This window comes from Pygocentrus nattereri, chromosome 15 (genome assembly GCF_015220715.1).
Source record: "Pygocentrus nattereri isolate fPygNat1 chromosome 15, fPygNat1.pri, whole genome shotgun sequence".
NCBI classification, from domain to species: Eukaryota; Metazoa; Chordata; class Actinopteri; order Characiformes; family Serrasalmidae; genus Pygocentrus; species Pygocentrus nattereri.
The window spans coordinates 18767233-18788212 of NC_051225.1; the positions used below are offsets into that span (position 1 = coordinate 18767233).

At 41.2% G+C, this 20980-nt stretch overlaps 1 protein-coding gene across 1 annotated transcript; it reads right to left on the reverse strand.

The window, feature by feature from the left end:
* Positions 1–12347: 12347 nt before the first annotated feature.
* On the reverse strand, positions 12348–20033 carry si:ch211-262h13.5 (uncharacterized protein LOC571127 homolog). The gene is made up of 7 exons (XM_017717846.2): positions 19713–20033; positions 19379–19489; positions 18931–19018; positions 18444–18610; positions 15724–15825; positions 15372–15458; positions 12348–14571 (listed from the first exon to the last, which is right to left on the reverse strand). Exons 1-7 carry the CDS (start codon positions 19905–19907, stop codon positions 14158–14160), a joined length of 1164 nt encoding a protein of 387 aa, XP_017573335.1. The 5' UTR covers positions 19908–20033; the 3' UTR covers positions 12348–14157.
* Between the last annotated feature and the right edge of the window lie 947 nt (positions 20034–20980).

Genomic DNA, 20980 nt, shown 5'->3' on the forward strand with positions numbered 1-20980 from the left:
TTTATAGAACACAGTGAAACAGCCAAAAGTAAACAGTTTTATGACAGGTGCCAAAGTCAATGAATTTGAGGGCGTAGACAACAGGTTATTAGACCAGGGTAAAGCAGTCCTGGGGTGTTTGCTCTATGATCAGCTAAAATTTAGAAATTTTAATAACATGTATTTCAGAATTCCATCTGAGAAAGGGGTCTGCACTAAGGCTATTTCATCTAGAGTTATGAGAAGGTGTTTTTTTGCCTTCAGTTAGCACCTTTGTCATTTTTAAAAACTAAGGATGTATAACATAGCAACCAAGTATCTCCTGGATTGGTCATTAAACACAAAGTGAATTCAGATCTGAATATTCTTAAAAGAGTGGCGTATACTTTTGAAAATTTTTTTTCTTCTAATGAAAAAAAAACTCTGTTAAAAGAGTCACTGAAGACATGAATCATTAACTTTTGTGCCTTTTAGCGTAGGCAGAGTAGAAAGGTTAAAAAAACAATCCACTCAGCCCAAAAGTACTCTATTGATTTCTCACAGAACTGAAAGATAAGGCAATCTTGCCTCAGTCAAATATCTCTTGACTAGGATTGTGTAAACAGGGCAGACATTTAACTAGCTGCATGGTTATTTGGAGATTATTTTGACAGGTCAAGCATTTTCTTAGAAAAGTGAGTCAGATAAGCATAACATTGCAACATTTCATACATCAGCTTTCAACTTGTTTTGCTAATGTACTAAATATTAAAAACTATAATAATTAAAAGTATTTTTTTTAAGTTTAACTGTGCTTTACATTTAAAGGTGCAGTAGGTGAGATCTCATCAATAGGATATCATTACGCAGTCATGAAATGTGAGTAGTTATTGTTACATTTTGCAGCAGTAATGGAAACTGCAGCTTGTCTTTGTCTCACAAAACTGTAGTTCATTATGTGGAGCTGGTAAATCCAGAAAACAAAATACAGCCATGCAACTGTTATGTTCATACACTATAACAGCCAGAAAAGCAAAACTAATGAGATGTCAGTCCTCTGGCTTTTCTTATAAACAGGAAGACAATGCGTAACAAAATGCAAACAAAAATTGCATGTTTGACTGCACCGATACACCAATAGGAGTCTAGATGTTTCATCAGTTGTTTTTAACAGAATTGATCAAGTGCTGGGAAAAAATAAGTTCAAACTTAATTCCAAAAAGTTTTAGACAGTACATGAAATGCTAACAAAAAAACAGTTGCAAAAAATGGTAGCTCTATTGTCCGCCACGTAAAAGATATAAACAGCTATTCCACTGTTTCTTCACTGTTTCCAGGTGCTCGTGTTTTAGACATAGCCAAGGGCCTCCTCTCAGCTCTCAGCAGACGCAACACCTTTGGGACCATGGTTATACATGGTGTACCAGATGCTACTAGATGACGGAGGACAGGATCATCATCTCCTGACCTCTTCCCTCATACAAGAGGGGATCCAAGCATTTCAGCAGGCTCTTCGTCCTGCAGTCCTGGTTCCATGGCTGGTGCGGCCTTAACGGCCTGGGCTACGTAGACAACTGGCCTTCGGGAACAGCCAGCGCTTTAGTTTCAAGTTTCAAGTTTCAAGTTTATTTGTCCTTTGCACAACGTCAAATGAGGCTCAACTAATCACTCTACAGAAAGTAAATAAGTAAATGTAAAATATAAAAACACCAAACTGAAATATATTAAATATACCCAAATATAGAGATAATATATATTTTAAAGTGGCTCTGGAAAATCCACTTTACCGGAGGGATGGGCTTCACCCTAGTTGCCTTGGATCTGTTGTCCTCTCACAGAACATGAAGAGGGCCATCCACTGACTACAAAGTGAAGCCCACCTAAGTAGCACCAAAAATAGAAATGTTATAGCTAATAATGCTAGTGTTAATACTGAAAATAAGGCGAATGCCAGCACTTATACGGTAATATATAAGTACCGGTATACGGTTATACTTATCCTAGAAATACTAATGCTCATATCGCAAACTGTCTTGAGTTGCCACATAGGTTCCTCCCAATTAAGACTGTGTCTGTTCCCCGAATAAAACAAAGCATCAAAAAGCCGAAAGGTTTGCTCAGGTAACTTGATTAATATCAGACCAGTTATACCAGTCTGCAATGACTGCACCTTTGGTCTAAAACTAGGACTGCTTAACATAAGCTCTCTTACATCTAAAGCCGTCGTTGTAAATTAAATTACTACCGATCAAATTTTGATGCTCTCTGCCTCATAGAAACGTGGATTACACTCGATGAATACTTTAGTCTAAATGAATGATTAATGTCTAAATAGCTGGCATCAAAAGTGAGTACACCTCACAGTGAACATGTCCAAATTGTACCCAGTTGTGTCATGTGACTTGTTAGAGTTACAAGGCTCCAGGTGTGAATGGGGAGCAGGGCTGTTAAATTTAATGTTTTGGGTACAATTCTCTTACTGGATATTCAACAATGCACCTCATAGAAAAGAACTCTCTTAGGACATCAGAAATAAAATTGTTGCTCTCCACAAAGATGGCCTAGGCTATAAGAAGATTGCTAACACCCTGAAAATGAGCTATAGCATGGTGGCCAAGGTCATATAGTGGTTTTCTACTGGTTCCACTCTGAACAGGCCTCACCAGCGTCGAGCAAAGAAGTTGAGTCCATGTGTTCTGCGTCATATCCAGAAGTTGGCTTCAAAAAATATACGCATAAGTGCTGCCAGCATTGCTGGAGAGGTTGAAGAAGTGGGAGGTCAGCCTGTCAGTGCTCAGACCAGACACCGTGCCATGCATTAACTTGGTCTGCATGGCCATCGACCCAGAAGGAAGCCTCTTCTGAAGCTGACGCACAAGAAAGCCCACAAACAGTTTGCTGAAGACCACCAGTCCAAGAATATAGATTACTGGACCATGTCCTGTGATCGGACGAGACCAAGACAAACTTGTTTGGCTCAGATGGTGTCCAGCATCTCTGGTGAGGAGTACCAAGACAACTGTCTCTTGCCTGCAGTCTAGCATGGTGGTGGTAGCATCATGGTCTGGAGCTGTATGAGTGCTGCCGGCACTGGGGAGCTGGAGTTCATTGAGGGAATTCCAACATGTACTGTGACATTCTGAAGCAAAGTGTGATCCCCCACCTTCGGAAACTGCGCGGCAGTTTTCCAACTTGATAATGACCCCAAACACACCTCCAAGATTACAACTGCCTTGCTGAAGGTAAAGTCGATGGACTGGCCAAGTATGTCTCCAGACCTAAACCCAATTGAGCACCTGTGGGGCATCCTCAAGTCGAAGCAGGAGGAGCGCAAGGTGTCTAACATCAATCAGCTCCGTGATGAGGAGTGGTAGATGATTCCAGTAACAACCTGTGCAGGTCTGGTGAATTCCATGTCCAACAGGGTTAAAGCAGTGCTAGACACTTTGAGCACAATTTGGACATGTTCACTGTGAGGTGTACTCACTTGTGTTGCCAGCTATTCAGACATTAATAGCTGTGTGTTGAGTTATTTTCAGAGGACAGTAATGATACTGATATGCAAGCTGTACACTGACTCCATCCATTTTCTAAGCTGCTTCGGGTGGTGGTGCTGGAGCCTATCCCAGCAGTCATCGGGCGGAAGGCAGGATGCACCCTGGACAGGTCGCCAGTCCATCGCAGGGCAGACAGACAGACACAGACAGTCACTCACACAATTTAGCATGTCCAATTGGCCTGACTGTATGTCTTTGGACTGTGGGAGGAAACCGGAGAACCCGGAGGAAACCCACGCAGACACGGGGAGAACACGCAAACTCCACACAGAGAGGACTCTAGTCGCCCGGCTGGGGAATCGAACCCAGGCCCTCCTCGCTGTGAGGCGACAGTGCTACCCACCACGCCACCGTCTGTACACTGACTCCTTTAAGTTAAATCCAAGTTTCATTTCTATAGTGTTGTCCCATGAAAAGATATAATAAAATATTTGCAGAAATGTGAGGGGTGTACTCACTTTTGAGAAATACTGTATATGAATAAGGAACAAATAAAAATTCCTTTTTACTAATCTACAGGCAGCCAGGGCCGTATTATCAGTTCTTACAGGAATTCTATCAAGTTTCTATCAAGTTTAATAAAAATTTCATATAAAGTAATAACTGTCAGAGATTTTAATATCCATTTTGAAAATCCTCAAGATGCAGTAAGTAAGGCATTTATATCTATCTTAAACTCGATAGGTTTCACCCAAATTATAAAGGGGCCCCACACATGACCACAACCACAGTCTATACTTAATACTGACATTTGATGTAGACATAGATAACTTAGTCGTTCTTCCCCAGAGCACAGCAGTCTCAGATCATTACCTAATCTCATATGAAATTCACTTTAGTGGTAATGTACGATCATCAATATGTTATCATGTTAAACAGACTATAACTTCCTCCACAGCTGGTAGCTTTATTAGAAACCTTCCACAATTATCAGCTTCTGTCATCTGTCCATCTAAACCTACAGAGTTAGATATTATGACCAAGTTCTTAGAGGATACTTTTCAATCTACTCTAGATAGTGTGGCTCCATTAAAAAGTAAAATAGTAAGGCAGAAAAAAACTCACCCCATGGTATAATGACCATATTAGAGCTTTAAAACAGATGGCCAGACAGCAAGAATGAAAATGGTGCCTGACTAAACTAGAAGTGTTCCAGTCTGCCTGGAAGGAGATACGTCTATAAGGAGAGCCTTATAGACTATAGAAGAGCACTTGCTACAATGTGCTCAGCCTATCTCTCTTCTCTCATAGAAAACAATACAAATTCACAGTTAAACTCTACAAACCTGCTGCCTTATAATGCCAGTCTAAATCTTGAATATTATAAGCACTGCAGATAGTCTGGTATCATTTACCTTATTTCAACAAAATGAACTAGTTACAATAGTTTCTTCCGCAAAATCTTCTACTTGTTAGTTCCATATTCCTACAGGTTTACTCAAGGACATTTTGCCAGAAATAACCAAGTCTATTCTGTCATTAATAAACTTGGATATATCCCAAAAACTTTTAAACTAGCAGTAATTAGAGTGCTGATTGAGAAAGCTAACGTCGATACCTGCGAACTATCAAATTATAGACCTATCTTGAATCTCCCCTTTATATCTAAGATCCTGGAAAAAGTTGTAGCAAAACAATTAAGCTCCTATTTGTATAGGAATCATATACATGAAAAATTTCAGTCCGGTTTTAGTCTACATCATAGTACAGAGACGGCACTAGTTAAAAATGTAAATGATCTTTTATTATTTTCTTAAAAAAAAAAAGGAAATGTCTTTGCTAGTCCTCCTTGATCTCAGTGTGGCATTTGACTCTATATTACTAGATAGACTAGAAAACCTTGTAGGGGTAACAGGAATAGCTTTTTCCTGGTTCAGGTCTTACCTCACTGAACACTATCAGCTTGTTAACATAAGCAGTGAATCATTTGTCCTTGCAAAAGTAAAGTATGGTGTTCCAAAAGGCTCTATTTTAGGACTTATATTATTCACTAGTGGAAGTGGCTGGGGAAAGGGAGGTCTGGGCCTCATTGCTTAGGATGCTGCCCCCGTGACCCGAACCCCGGAGAAGCGGATGATGATGGATGGATGTATGGATGGATGGATGGATGGATGGATGGATTGATTATTCACAATATAAATGCTACCAATGGGCACCATTATCAGTAAACATGGAATGAATTTCCACTGTTATGCCAATGATAACCAGTTATATCTATATCAAGCAAACCGGATGATAAAATGAAACTTAGCAAGATTGAGAACTGTATAAAAGACATAAAATACTGGCTGTTGAGTAACATTCTTCCATTTAACTCGGATAAAACAGAGGTTCTGTTTCTTGGTCCAAAAGCAGCTAGAAACAAACGGTCTAATTTTACACTTAAACTTAACAATTTCTCAGTTGCACCAAGTTCATCTGTAAAAATCTGGGTTGTGATAGATCCTGATCTGAATGAGCCTTCCTTCCAGAAAAGTTAGTTCATGCATTTATTATCTCAAGGCTGGATTACTGTAATCAAAAAGCCTTAACAAGCTTCAGTTATTCCAGAATGCTGCAGCCAGAGTCCTCACAAGAACCAGAAAGTTTGACCATATCAGCCCAATTTTATTAACGCTACACTTGTTGTCAGTTAAATTTTGCATTGATTATAAAATCCTTTTACTGACCTATAAAGCTCTAAATGGACTCACCCCTCAGTACATGAGTGAACTTCTCTCCTACTATGAACCATCACGTGTACTTAGATCACAAGGTGCTGGTTTACTATTAGTACCTAGAATTAAGAAGTTACATCAGGGGTAGAGCCTTCTCATACAAAGCCCCCCCCGCTATGGAATAATCTTCCAGTCAGTGATTGGGACTCAGACAGAGTCTTAGGCTAAGACTTACTTGTTTAGTGGAGACTTTGGTAATTAGTTTTCCTTCTCCGATAAAAGGTGCAGACCTGGGGGTTCATGATCATAGAGTATAATGGTAAACTGGGAGCATTGGTGCTGTCGTCGCACTTCACTCAAGCCGACGGTGGACGCTTAAGTAGTTTTTTTCTGTATCTGTACTTTACTTAAGTATTTCCATTTTGGGTGACTTTTTACTTTCACTCCACTACATTTGAAAGTCAAATATCTTACTTTTTACTCCACTACATTTTGAGAAAGCTGTCGTTCCTTTTGGTTTTTGTGTGTATAAAAACAACATGTCAAAACAAAAGAAGTGCAAAGCAAGAACACCAATGATGGAACTAACCTAACCTGTAAATAGACCACAATATAGAAATATGTACACGTGTGCAGTCGTGACTGGCACGTTTCTTTTTTTCTGAATTCATACAAACACTTTCGTTTCACAGTAAATTAGTTTCAGTTAGTTTATGTTTATGAACAGAGACCTACAGATCAATATAGTAAAGGAAAACTTATTTGTGATCCTGAGTTTAAAGCAACTTTTTATCTTGTAACTAATTTACAAAGTAATCTTAAACTGAAACTTTGTTTGTAAAAGTGATATCAGGGCCACTCAGTTTGCTTTTAGTGTTTTGTGCGTATGATCATTTTAATAGACATCAGTGTCACTAATTAATAACATTCTATTAAAAGACTGGTTTACCAAGAGAGACACTGGAGGATTTTCACCTAAAATTAGTTCATGAAGCGAGTCTTGTTTCAGAAATGATAACAGGACAGTAGAGCCATAATTAATCTTTTAGTACTTTTACTTTCAATACTGAAGTACATTTGAAGGTAAATACTTTAGTACTTTTACTCAAGTGGAAGTCTAAATGCAGGAACTTCTACTTTTACTGGAGTAATATTTTACCTTGGGTATCTCTACTTTAACTCAAGTACATGATTTGTGTACTTTGTCCACCTCTGTCTGTTACCTTACCTTCTGGTTTCTCCATTTTAGTAAAGGGCTGTTATAAGTAGACCTTTTGGAGTCTCTGCTGCCCTGTTAATACTGCAATCTGTGATTAGTCATTTATTACAGAACCAATGCTCTGAGTGTTTTCCATTCTTTGCTGAGTTGAACAGTTGCCCATCCTGTGTGTTTGATGCTGCTGCTTCTTCTGCCTTGATTGGGTGGCCAGTGCTCGCCAGGCTCCTGGACTGGCTTGACCACCATTGAGCTTCATGCTGTACAATGCTGTGCAAACCTCACCCTTATGAACTGACTGCTGCTGATGCTGCTGCAAAATCGAATCTAATTAACCATTGCTCCATCTCTTTTCCCCGTTTTATGCTATAATACTTTAGACTAACACTGTATGCTCTACGGTGTCAACCAGAGGAGGATGGTTCCCCCTTCTGAGTCTTGGAATCTCTCAAGGTTTCATCCTCCTGCTCCTAGGGAGTTCTTCCTTGCCACTGTCATCATTGGTGACAGTCATGGGGGCTTGGAACTGGATTCTTCTGTAAAACTGCTTTGTGACAACACCTGTTGTGAAAAGCGCTATATAAATAGACTTTACTTGCTTGCTTGCATGTAGAAGACTGAATATGTTGCCCCAAAATGATCACGTCGTTTACTTCCACAAACAATCTGAAAAGTTGACTCATCAGAACCCTATATACGTTTCAACTGTGCATTACTACAGGAGGCATATCCGTCCAAAAAAAGAAATTATAATTTAAACAATAAAAGTTTTTGCCATTTCTTTTTTCAAACATCTGTGCAAATATCTTGCCAAAATTGAAAATTAAATACCTATATTTGCAGTTCCATTTAAAAAAAAATTTACAGTAATTTTGAGAAAAATAAAAATAAATTTTGAAGCTATTTGTCATTTTATTTTAGTCATTATTTTAATTCATGCCCATATCTAAAATGGAAAAGCTAATAAAGAAAAGAAAATCCAAGTGTTACCTTTTCTTCATCCATCCATCCATCCATCCATCATCTTCCGCTTCTCCGGGGTTCGGGTCGCGGGGGCAGCATCCTGAGCAATGAAGCCCAGACCTCCCTTTCCCCAGCCACTTCCACTAGCTCCCTGGGAGGGATTCCGAGGCGCTCCCAGGCCAGCTGGGCGATATAGTCACGCCAGCGTGTCCTGGGTCTTCCCCGGGGTCTCCTCCCCGGTGGACTTGCCTGTGACACCTCCCAAGGGAGGCGTCCAGGAGGCATCCTAACAAGATGCCCGAACCACCTCAACTGGCTCCTCTCGACGTGAAGAAGCAGCGGCTCTACTCGGATCCCTCCCGGATGACCGAACTTCTCACCCTATCTCTAAGGGAGATCCATCCATCCAGCCATCCTGCGGAGGAAACTCATTTCAGCCGCTTGTATTCGCGATCTTGTTCTTTCGGTCATTACCCAAAGCTCATGACCATAGGTGAGGGTGGGAACATAGATTGACCAGTAAATCGAGAGCCTTGCCTTATGGCTCAGCTCTTTCTTTACCACAACAGACCGGTAAAGAGCCCGCATCACTGCTGACCCAGCACCAATCTGCCTGTCAATCTCCCGCTCCCTTGTACCATCACTCGTGAACAAGACCCCGAGATACTTAAACTCCTCCACTTGAGGCAAGAGCTCATCCCCGACCCTTTCCCGCGTGAGAACCATGGCCTCGGATTTGGAGGTACTGATCCTCATCCCGGCCGCTTCACACTCGGCTGCAAACCGATCCAGTGAAAGCTGAAGTTCACGGCCTGATGTCCCCAATAGGACCACATCATCTGCAAACAGCAGCGATGTGACCCTGAGGTCACCAAACCGGACACCCTCCATCCCCTGACTGCGCCTAGAAATTCTATCCATAAAAATTATGAATAGAATCGGTGACAAAGGGCAGCCCTGACGGAGTCCAACTCTCACTGGGAAAAAGTCTGACTTACTGCCGGCCATGCGAACCAAGCTCCTGCTTTGTTTGTACAGGGCCTGAATGGCTCGTAGCAAAGAGCCATGTACCCCGTACTCCCGAAGCACCTGCCACAGAATACCCCGGGGAACACAGTCGAATGCCCAAATCCACAAAGCACATGTGGACTGGTTGGGCAAACTCCCATGAACCCTCGAGAATCCTGGAGAGGGTAAAGAGTTGGTCCAGTGTTCCACGACCAGGGCGGAACCCGCACTGCTCCTCCTGAATCCGAGGTTCGACTATAAGCCGGACTCTCTTCTCCAGTACCCTTGCATAGACCTTACCAGGGAGGCTGAGGAGTGTGATTCCCCTGTAGTTGGAACACACCCTCCGGTCCCCCTTTTTAAAAAGAGGCACCACCACCCCAGTCTGCCAATCAAGTGGCACCACCCCCGATGTCCACGCAATGTTGAAAAGGCGTGTCAGCCAAGACAGCCCCACAACATCCAGAGCTTTGAGGAACTCGGGACGGATCTCATCCACCCCTGCAGCCCTGCCGCCAAGGAGCTTTTTAACTACCTTAGCGACTTCGGCCTCAGTAATGGACAAGCCTATTCCCGTGTCCCCAGACTCTGCCTCCTCACTGGAGAATGTGTTGGTGGGATTGAGAAGGTCCTCAAAGTATTCCTTCCACCGCCCAATGACGTCTTCAGTCGAAGTCAGCAGCACACCATCTCCACTATATACAGTGCTAGTGGCACACTGCTTTCCCCTTCTGAGTCGCCTGACGGTTTGCCAGAATCTTTTCGGAGCCGACTTAAAGTCACTTTCCAAGGCCTCACCGAACTCTTCCCACACCCGGGTTTTTGCCTTGGCAACGACTGAAGCCGCAGATCGCTTGGCCTGTCGATACCTGCCAGCTGCCTCTGGTGTCCTACAGGCCAACCATGTCCGGTAGGACTCCTTCTTCAGCTTGACGGCATCTCTCACCTGGGGTGTCCACCACCGGGTTCGAGGATTACCGCCCCGACAGGCACCAACTACCTTGCGACCACAGCTATAGTCAGCCGCTTCAACAATGGAGGAGCGGAACATGGCCCATTCTGAGTCAATGTCCCCCACCTCACCCGATATCTGGTCAAAGTTCTGACGGAGGTGTGAGTTGAAGATCAATCTGACAGGTTCTTCTGCCAGACGTTCCCAGCAAACCCTCACTATACGTTTGGGTTTGCCTGGTCTGACTGGCATCTTCCCCCACCACCTGATCCAACTCACCACCAGGTGGTGATCAGTTGACAGCTCAGCTCCTCTCTTTACCCGAGTGTCCAGTACACATGGCCGCAAGTCCGCTGACACGACTACAAAGTCAATCATTGAACTGCGGCCTAGGGTGTCCTGGTGCCATGTGCACTTATGGACATCCTTGTGTTCAAACATGGTGTTCGTTATGGACAAACTGTGGTTTGCACAGAAGTCCAAAAACTGAACACCACTTGGGTTCAGATCAGAGAGGCCATTCCTCCCAATCACACCCCTCCAGGTCTTACTGTCGTTGCCCACGTGAGCGTTGAAGTCCCCCAGTAGGACAATCGAGTCTCCAGGAGGAGCACTTTCAAGCACCCCTTCCAAGGACTCTATGAAGGCTGGGTACTCTGAACTGCTGTTCGGTGCATAAGCACAGACAACAGTCAGGACCCGTTCCCCAACCCGAAGGCGTAGGGAAGCTACCCTCTCGTCCACCGGGGAAAACCCCAACATACAGGCGCCGAGTCGAGGGGCTATGAGAAAGCCCACACCTGCCCGCCACCTCTCACCATGGGCAACTCCAGAAAAGAAAAAAGTCCAGCCCCTCTCAAGGAGATTGGACCCAGAGCCCAAGCTGTGTGTTGAGGTGAGCCCGACTATATCTAGCCGGTATCTCTCGACCTTGCGCACCAACTCAGGCTCCTTCCCCGCCAGTGAGGTAACGTTCCAAGTTCCAAAAGCCAGTTTCAGCAACCGAGGATCAGAACGCCAAGGCCCACGCCTTCGGACACTGCCCGATCCACAATGCACCGCACCCCTACTACTGCCCCTCCCATCGGTGGTGGGTCGATGGGAGGGGGGACTCATGTAGCTCCTTCGGGCTGGGCCCGGCCGGGCACCATGAGTGAATGCCCGGCCACCAGACGCTCGCTGGCGAGCCCCTCCCCCAGGCCTGGCTCCAGGGTGGGGCCCCGGTAACCCTGATCCGGGCAGGGTACACAAGTCCTGCTTTGTTGTCCTCATAGGGGTGGTTATGGATCACACTTTCTCTGGCCTGTCACCTAGGACCAGTTTGCCATGGGAGATCCTACCAGGAGCTTTTGCTCCAGACAACATAGCTCCTAGGGTCCTTCAAGCACACAAAGCTCTCCACCACGATAAGGTGGTGATCCATGGAGAGGCCTTTTCTTCATGAAATTGATAATATGTGTCAAAACTAAAATCAAAAAGCAATGTTTACATTGTTATTTCTTTTTGTATCAATAGGCTGCATATCTTACAAAATGAAAATGTAAAAATCAACTCACAATTCAGTGTTTAAATAAAAGGGCAAATGTAAACGAATACAGGCACCATCCCACTTTGCTTTTTTGTTTTCAAGTTTACCAACATGTAAATATATAGTGATGAACATTAGGGGGGCTGTTTGGTCTGATAAATTTATTCTGAGATACCACATCTGAGACATGATGGTGGTTTTCCCAAGGCTGAAGTTTGAGGATGTCCTAAAATGTAAAAATAATTTAAACATTGCATTTTGATTTTAGTATTGACACATATCACACATTTCATGAAGAAAAGCCAAAGCCAAAGTTAGGCTTGGATTTTCTTTTCTCTATTACCTTTTTCATTTTGGATGTGGCCATGAAATACCAGAATGACTAAAATTAAATGACAAATTGCTGTTTTTAATATCACAAATGACCCATGAGACCCAGAAGGATAATCGGCTTAGAAAAAGTGTGTGTGTATGTGTTTGTGTCACAAATGACTCATGAAAAATTATATTGCAAATATAGGCATTTCATTTCATTTTCAAATGTTCAATGCACCACAGTGAGTTATAACTATGGATAGCCTTCCCAGGACAGGTGAAGACATGCCAGAAATATTTTTCCTGAGCAGATTCTGAAATGTGGATCTTACCGTACAAGAGAAATTTAGTGGTAAAACAGAAATATTTTGATGATAAATATTAATCATTAATCTGAAGTATAGTCAACAAATGGAGCATTCAATATGTACCTTCAAGAGCCCTAGATGTAGCATTGCATAGCTACAGTGAAAGAATCACCAATTAATCCAATAATTATCCATTTAACTATTCTGATAAAAAATACCCTTTCCATACTAATGTGTGATGTTTTGTGCATGTTTGTTGGATATCGATGAATACATGAGACCCCAATGGAAAAACACATAGCTTCATATTCTCAATGAAAAACAACCAAAACTGATTTAGAGGGGAAATATCAGTAAACATAGGACACATGGTTTTGCTTTTGTTACTAAGAAAATTAAGTCAGATTTCAACAGTACATGCCTGCACATCTGAGTCTGATTTAAAGCAAGTCTAGCTGTAGTATACAACAGCAACTGGCAAAATCCAAATAGATTTGGAAGAATATTATGCAATATTCAGTGTAAATGACCTTCTGTTTTCTGACACTGGACTATGGAAGCTTACATGGCAAACTGCCATGTTATCCTGTATAAAGGTATGTGTCTTGGAAAGCAGTAAATATCAGTTGTATTTTATTAACATTTCCAACATGCAAATATAAGTCCTTATTAGAGCTTTTCCACAGTATTTCCCCTTTCCACTCAATGAATATGGAACAATTGAGGGTGAGCAGTACAGAGTTTTATATATAGTGTCTCTGATAGAATCCATTGACTGTTTCACAGTCTCAGTTGGTACCTGTCTTTTTATTAATCAGTTTTGTATATTGTCAGTCTTACCAGCACATGAGTGGTGAAGGTATTTATAAATATAAAATGTATTTTCTATAAGCCGTCACTACATTTTCCTTTTGTTTTACAAAGATATGCAATGAATTTTTGTGTTTTTCTGTAAGCTGTGTTAACTGCACTGTAGATGTATGTGAAACACGCCGGAAAACAATGGGAATAGAAGTGCCAAAAAAAATTAAGTGAGATTAGAAAATTAGAAAAACTGTAATGCAACTAAAGCCGTGTGTATCTGTAAAGGTATTGTATATGTGTAGATATAATACACCCCCTAATAACTTTAGTTTCTGTTGTAACAGTAAAATGTGTTTACTCAATGTATTTGAATGAGGCACCAATAAAAATATGTTTAAATCAGCACATGAGTGTGTTAAGTGTACTTACTACATACATAGGAGATAGCTGCGAATGTCTTGCTTAAAGAATCTTTATTGGATTATTGCATTTTTGGAGAAAATAAGCATGTCAAAAATAAAGAATGGCATATTAAGCTTTTAAGTTTTGTGCTAAAAAATGTAAAAATTCTTTGCAAAAAAAGAATGGATAACAGAGTGCAGCTTCTTCTTAGATCTTACTTACACTTAGAAATACCAATGATTTGTTACGGCATAGCTCAAAGTAAGTCTCCTTACTGGTTTCAATCTAACATTAACATAATGTTAACATTTAAATGTCCTATTCTTGATTTTTTTTTATTAAGAGGTATTATGTGATATTGATTTAGTTGATTTATTTTTATTTGATTTTGATTGATTTATTTTGCACAAAGTCATAAGAAATGCTCCATCTGCTAATCCACCACTTCGTCCAACTTTAACAATGTGTAAATTCTTGTATGAGAAATTTCTACACAGTAGTGTAGCGGGCAGCACCAGGGCAGGAACGGAAAGGTGAGGGTGTGCTGGGAAAACCAGCTAGGAAAGTGGGGCTGTGTAGGGGTTTGATGACTGCAGGTGCTTGTCTCTTCTGGCGCAAAGCTGCATAGCGGAAGTCTAGGGGAGGCCTGGCGACACGAACAGAGCCTGGAAGTTCTTCTGATGAAGAAGATCCTGTCTCAGATGACTCGCTGGATTCACTGGACATAGGGAGATGGGATGGGTGTGGTCTAAGCTGTTGAACAGTGTCTACTAGTCCACCTTGACTGGTGTCTTGAAATGTAGGGACGTGGGCATCAGGAACATAAACTGGAGGGGTGGGAGTATCCTGTTGAGTGGTAGACTTTTCCTCTTGTTGTGGAACAACAGCTGAAATCCCAATGCGCTACAGAGGAAGAGAATAGAAGGTACTGTTATTACACACAAATTATACATGCTCCACCCACAAATTTGATCTGGTGCATTGAACCAATGAACTTAACCTTTAACCTAATGAGTTTAGGCTTGCTATGCCATGTCGTGATTCCAGTTAAAAATTCCCTACGCTCCTGAACTGGACTATTCACACAGCCAGTGAAAGTTCATTCCACCACCTGAGACACAGGGTGGAGAAGAGTCTTGATGCCTGTCTTCCACGCAACTTGTAGGATGAAGCATTACTTACTAAAAGCTTGAATTAGAATGGGATGTTCTGTAAAGCCTTCTAAACAGGTACCGCAAATTCAGGCTTTATATTCTCAAGAAAGGAGAACTAACCTGTGTGATTAACAGCAATATAATATTACTTATCAAAATATCAGTTACTATTAGTATTTACACAGAACAATCAAACATTTGACAGATGACTTTCACTAAGAGAATGAGTGAACTGAAAAAAGGGAAAGGAAATTGGAAAGGGAGGAAAGAAGAAAAGACAGATGAGGTGTAGGTGAGTGTGGACAGGGAGAGGTCTAGGAGGGTTGGTCTGTTAGTTTTGGCCCACTTGCCACCCTTGATTCTCTTTCCCATGCTGCTGACTCATGGGAGACCCCCTTTTGGGGTGTTGTTTTGCTGTCATCCACACCATCTGGATCTAATTCACTATCAATTCAGAGCCAGAAAGTTTTTTTCTTCAAAGAAAATTAAATTTATAGTGCATGAACTGGGGGATCCAGGTTGACAGACAAACAAGGATGTTTATTGTACCTGCGGTTGGAATATTTCACAAGACACTTTAACGTCTGCCTGCACAGGGTCAGCACCAAAAACCACCCCAACGCAGAATCCGACGGCCTGAAATGAAAACAAGCAGCAACTCATGAGCAGACAGAGACAAACTGGGCAGTGAAGTAACTGAAGTTATCATCATTTGTGGAAAATCAACAGAATAAACATTTCTTGGACTAAAAGAAGAGGAACAGAAAAGGACTTTCCATCCACTCATAGATATTCACATTCATAATGGCCATAAAGCATGCTATTGAAGTACAGCAACATTATACATACTTGAGAGAAATAGCCAGCTATGCAGCAATATTGGCTGTTGGCAGAGACTCACCCCTTTCCCTGCATCCACTGGCACACACAAGACCTCCTCCACTGGTGTCACAGTGCACTCCTGTACTGTATACTCAACAAAACTAGCTGCAACTGGAGAAATCTGGCGAAGAAAAGGACAAGGTTCCTTAGATTCTAGTCCCATTTTCACAATATTTAACAATGCCATCAGCAAGGACTTTTTATTGTATTGCTATTCACACAATTTAAACAATGGTTTTCTAACTGGATTATAGTCTACTAGGGCTTTTGAAATGTTTAAAATACATTTTGATTACTGTATTTAAGCTGAGCTTTGTGTCAATATTATATAAACTGCTTATTCTCTAATTTAGTGTTTCTCAACCCTGGTCCCAAGTCCCACTGCCCTGCACTTTTTTCTATTTCTCTTGCTTTAACACACCCACTTCAACCCAGTAAGGGGTTGTTAATGACCTGCTTTAGTTGGATCAAATATGTTGGAGGCAGTGGGCTACCAGGACCAGGGTTAAGAAACACTGTTCTAATTGAGCTGTCATTCATTCTATTACCTAAAACCCTTCATCTAAATTCAAATGGCTTGACAAAAGGATTACAGCTATGGTTTGTAAATGTGGCCTTGAGGCCTGTATAATCCATGTGAAAGTGAAAAACATCTGCAGGCTCACAAACAAGCAAGTAGAGATCATGTAGATCCAGCAGAGATACTTGGTAGAAACGCTGTATCCTACATGGCACAGGACTGTGACTAGAGTATACTAAAAGTATTTAAATTAACTATTGCATTTATTTTCATGCACAGGTAATTAACATAACACACACTTAAGATGATAATGATGATGACAAAAAATGCTTCTTGAAATTAATTTTTTATTTTGAATGTATGCACATGTACAGTGGGTTGCAAAAGTATTCGGCCCCCTTGAACTTTTCAACCTTTTGCCACATTTCAGGCTTCAAACATAAAGATATGAAATTGTAATTTTTTGTGAAGAATCAACAACAAGTGGGACACAATTGTGAAGTGGAACGAAATTTATTGGATATTTTAAACTTTTTTTAGAAATAAAAAACTGAAAAGTGGGGCGTGCAATATTATTCGGCCCCTTTACTTTCAGTGCAGCAAACTCACTCCAGAAGTTCAGTGAGGATCTCTGAATGATCCAATGTTGACCTAAATGACTGATGATGATAAATAGAATCCACCTGTGTGTAATCAAGTCTCCGTATAAATGCACCTGCTCTGTGATAGTCTCAGAGTTCTGTTTAAAGCGCAGAGAGCATCATGAAGACCAAGGAACACACCAGGCAGGTCCGAGATACCGTTGTGGAGAAGTTTAAAGCCGGATTTGGAAAGAAAAAGATTTCCCAAGCTTTAAACATCTCAAGGAGCACTGTGCAAGCGATCATATTGAAATGGAAGGAGCATCAGACCACTGCAAATCTACCGAGACCCGGCCGTCCCTCTAAACTTTCAGCTCAAACAAGGAGAAGACTGATCATAGATGCAGCCAAGAGGCCCATGATCACTCTGGATGAACTGCAGAGATCTACAGCTGAGGTGGGAGACTTTGTCCATAGGACAACGATCAGTGGTACACTGCACAAATCTGGGCTTTATGGAAGAGTGGCAAGAAAAAGCCATTTCTCAAAGATATCCATAAAAATTCTCATTTAATGTTTGCCACAAGCCACCTGGGAGACACACCAAACATGTGGAAGAAGGTGCTCTGGTCAGATGAAACCAAAATCGAACTTATGTTTGGCGTAAAAGCAATACAGCTCATCACCCTGAAGACACCATCCCCACTGTCAAACATGGTGGTGGCAGCATCATGGTTTGGGCCTGCTTTTCTTCAGCAGGGACAGGGAAGATGGTTAATATTGATGGGAAGATGGATGGAGCCAAATACAGGACCATTCTGGAAGAAAACCTGTTGGAGTCTGCAAAAGACCTGAGACTGGGACGGAGATTTATCTTCCAACAAGACAATGATCCAAAACATAAAGCAACATCTACAATGGAATGGTTCACAAATAAACGTATCCAGGTGTTAGAACGGCCAAGTCAAAGTCCAGACCTGAATCCAATCGAGAATCTGTGGAAAGAGCTGAAAACTGCTGTTCACAAACGCTCTCCATCCAACTTCACTGAGCTCGAGCTGTTTTGCAAGGAAGAATGGGCAAAAATTTCAGTCTCTCGATGTGCAAGACTGACAGAGACGTACCCCAAGCCACTTGCAGCTGTAATCACAGCAAAAGGTGGCGCTACAAAGTATTAAAGCAAGGGGGCTGAATAATATTGCACGCCCCACTTTTCAGTTTTTTATTTCTAAAAAAAGTTTAAAATATCCAACAAATTTCGTTCCACTTCACAATTGTGTCTCACTTGTTGTTGACTCTTCACAAAAAATGTCAATTTCATATCTTTATGTTTGAAGCCTGAAATGTGGCAAAAGGTTGAAAAGTTCAAGGGGGCTGAATACTTTTGCAACCCACTGTATGTATGTTTGTGGTAACTAAATCCTTTGACTCATTTGACTTCTCTTATATAATATTTCAGATTTTTTTTTCTTTTGTTAACAATGCATGAACTAGTGTTGAGTAGACACTCGTAAAAACAAAAATCTGGATATCAGCTCTGGGAAACGCAAATTTGAAGAGATTTAGAAGTTAATATTTTGAGTAACTGGACACTGCATTTATAGTAAATTAGAAGAAAGCATAGGATTGGTGCAGCACCTGGTGGGAGGCCCTGGTAATGTCTCCTAAGGTCAGTTTGACAGGTAAGGTGCTCTGGTAGTTGTATCTCTGAAGAGTGGTCTTAGCGGTGGACACTGCCTTGTCACTGTCTATGGCTAACAGGAGGGGGCAGTCTGGACATGTCCTCTGTAACTTTTCTGGCGCATCTGATACATACATACATATACACACACGCATATACATATATACACATACATTTTATATATATATATATATATATATATATATATATATATATATATATATATATATATATATATATATAGAGAGAGAGAGAGAGAGAGAGAGAGAGAGAGAGAGAGAGATCAGCTCACCTGTTAGTTCAATATATAACTTAGCAACTTAATGGAATATAACTATGCATTAGGATATTTTTGAAAACATTTTTTTTTTCTCTGCATTTTGGTCTCACTAACACATTTTCAGTGTTTTCGTGTGGATGGAGACTTTGACATCGATAAAGTACCTGGAACCAGAGTGCAGTCATAGCTGTACAGGTAAGAGAATCCATCTGGCGTGTGTAAAACAGTGGTGTTGCAATTTCCAGAGATTTGCTACAAAACAAGCAAGCCAGAGGTAAATTCTATCATGCACCAAACACAAGCAATCAGAAAGTCTGTCTTTTTTCTTTCCGATTTTCCAGCCAATCTTTTCTTAAATTCATCAGTTTATGGCGTGTGACAGCGCTGAAACAATTACTGACCGTTTTTTTTAAGTTTCATGATGTGACAACGGATTAAACAAAGCCAACTGGCAGAAGCAGCCAGTCTGCTAAGCCTCAGCAAACAGTAATGGTTATGTATGAGCAACACATACAGTCCCCCTGCACAAGACTCCATCGCTGCTTCCGAGACAGCTGAGCTTTTAATACAGAATCAGTTTACAATTATTTAAACTGACAAACTAACACTTACTGTTTCCATGAAAGGCCTTATGTCACAACGCTTCCAGGATTTGGGGCTTAGGATATGACATTTGGTCTCAAGAACGTCCAGGTCCAGGTAGTAGACCTTCCCAGCCGGACCCTAGAAAAGAAAAAGTGTTCCACAGTTTTTGTTCCCCGAAAGTTCCTCTACAGAGAACGGTTCTTCACTCAGAATTTTTGTCCTCGATTGAGGAGACTCAACGTACAACTGGCGGCTTACTAACAAACAAGCTAACAGCAACGTTACCGGCTAAGAACGACTGTTTTGCTGTTTTTGTTCATTTCTCTGTACATTTGTCTGAATCTCGTGCGAGAGGACCTACCTGAGGATGAACGTGGACATTGAAAATCCGGTTGAGGGCAAATTTGTATCCTGTTTGTCGGTCCTCATTGATGTAAGTTATGGCAAGTCGTGCCAGTTTCTCCACACTTTTGTCATTACAGGGCACAGGGGACAAATGTGTGGCCATGGCACCCAAACAGTGAACTATTAGAAATGTCCACGTTAGGCTATGCATTGTCCCTCGTTTTATCTTTGTTTAAATTCAATATGGTCAAGTTATGCTTTTTTCCAAATGCTGTCCTCTACTTTACTTTATGCTTGAACAAAAAAAAGACGTGACATGGACTTTGATAAAGATTAACACAACATCCGTTCTTGAAAAGATGCCAAGTTCTTGTATGCCGACCATCAGTCAAATAACACCCCACGCATACTGCTGAGGTGAAAAATCTCACCTGCCTCTCAGGCCTTGAAGCAGCCGTTAGGAAAAAATTCGTGTACTGAGAATCTGAAAACCGTTAAGAGTGTATTGAATCATTATCCTCTGGGCTGATTTAAAGAAATGACCGTGTTGTGTGTTATTACCAATGTATTCAGACTGTGTCTGTCCCCCGAGTCAAACATAAATGTCAAAAAACTCAAACAGTAAATCTAAATAACCTAACGTATATTAAACAATCATATCCAGACTGTAGCACTAGCACTTCAAAACTAAAGATTGGTTTACTTAACATAAGATCTCTAAATTCAAAAGCAGTAATAGTGAATGAAATCATAACTGATCAGAAATTTGATGTGTTGTGCCTCACTGAAACCTGGATTAGACCCGATGAATATTTAGCATTAAACGAAGCCACCCCTGCAGGCTATAATTATATACACAACCCCAGATCGTCCGGTAGAGGAGGCGGGGTCTGCATAATTTTTAGAAATTCCCTAGCTGTCAATCAGAAACACTATGATAATTTCACTTCTTTTGAGCTTCTTTACATCAATATAATTAATCCAATTACAAAACAGAATGCATTTTCTTTAATTAATATTTACAGACCACCAGGACCCTATGTAGAATTTTTAAAAGAATTTAGTGATTTCGCTGCAGATTTAGCAGTTTGTAGTGATAAAGTAATTATAGTAGGAGACTTCAACATTCATTTTGAAAAAGTTGATGACTCATTAAAAAAGGCTTTTGCATCAATTCTAGACTCAGTTGGTATTGCTCAAAATGTAACAGGACCTACGCATTACTGTAATCATACTCTGGATCTGGTTTTGACCCTGGGTGTTAGCATAGATAACCTAGATATT

Bases quoted from the DNA above. Each gene is read 5' to 3' on its own strand.
- si:ch211-262h13.5 (XM_017717846.2), bottom strand. From the start codon at position 19,907: ATGCATAGCCTAACGTGGACATTTCTAATAGTTCACTGTTTGGGTGCC. The intron at 19,019-19,378 runs GTAAGTGTTAGT...CTTGTTTTGTAG, and splicing joins TAAGGCCTTTCATGGAAACA to CAAATCTCTGGAAATTGCAA. The intron at 15,826-18,443 runs GTGCTGCACCAA...TTTCTTCGCCAG, and splicing joins TTACCAGGGCCTCCCACCAG to ATTTCTCCAGTTGCAGCTAG.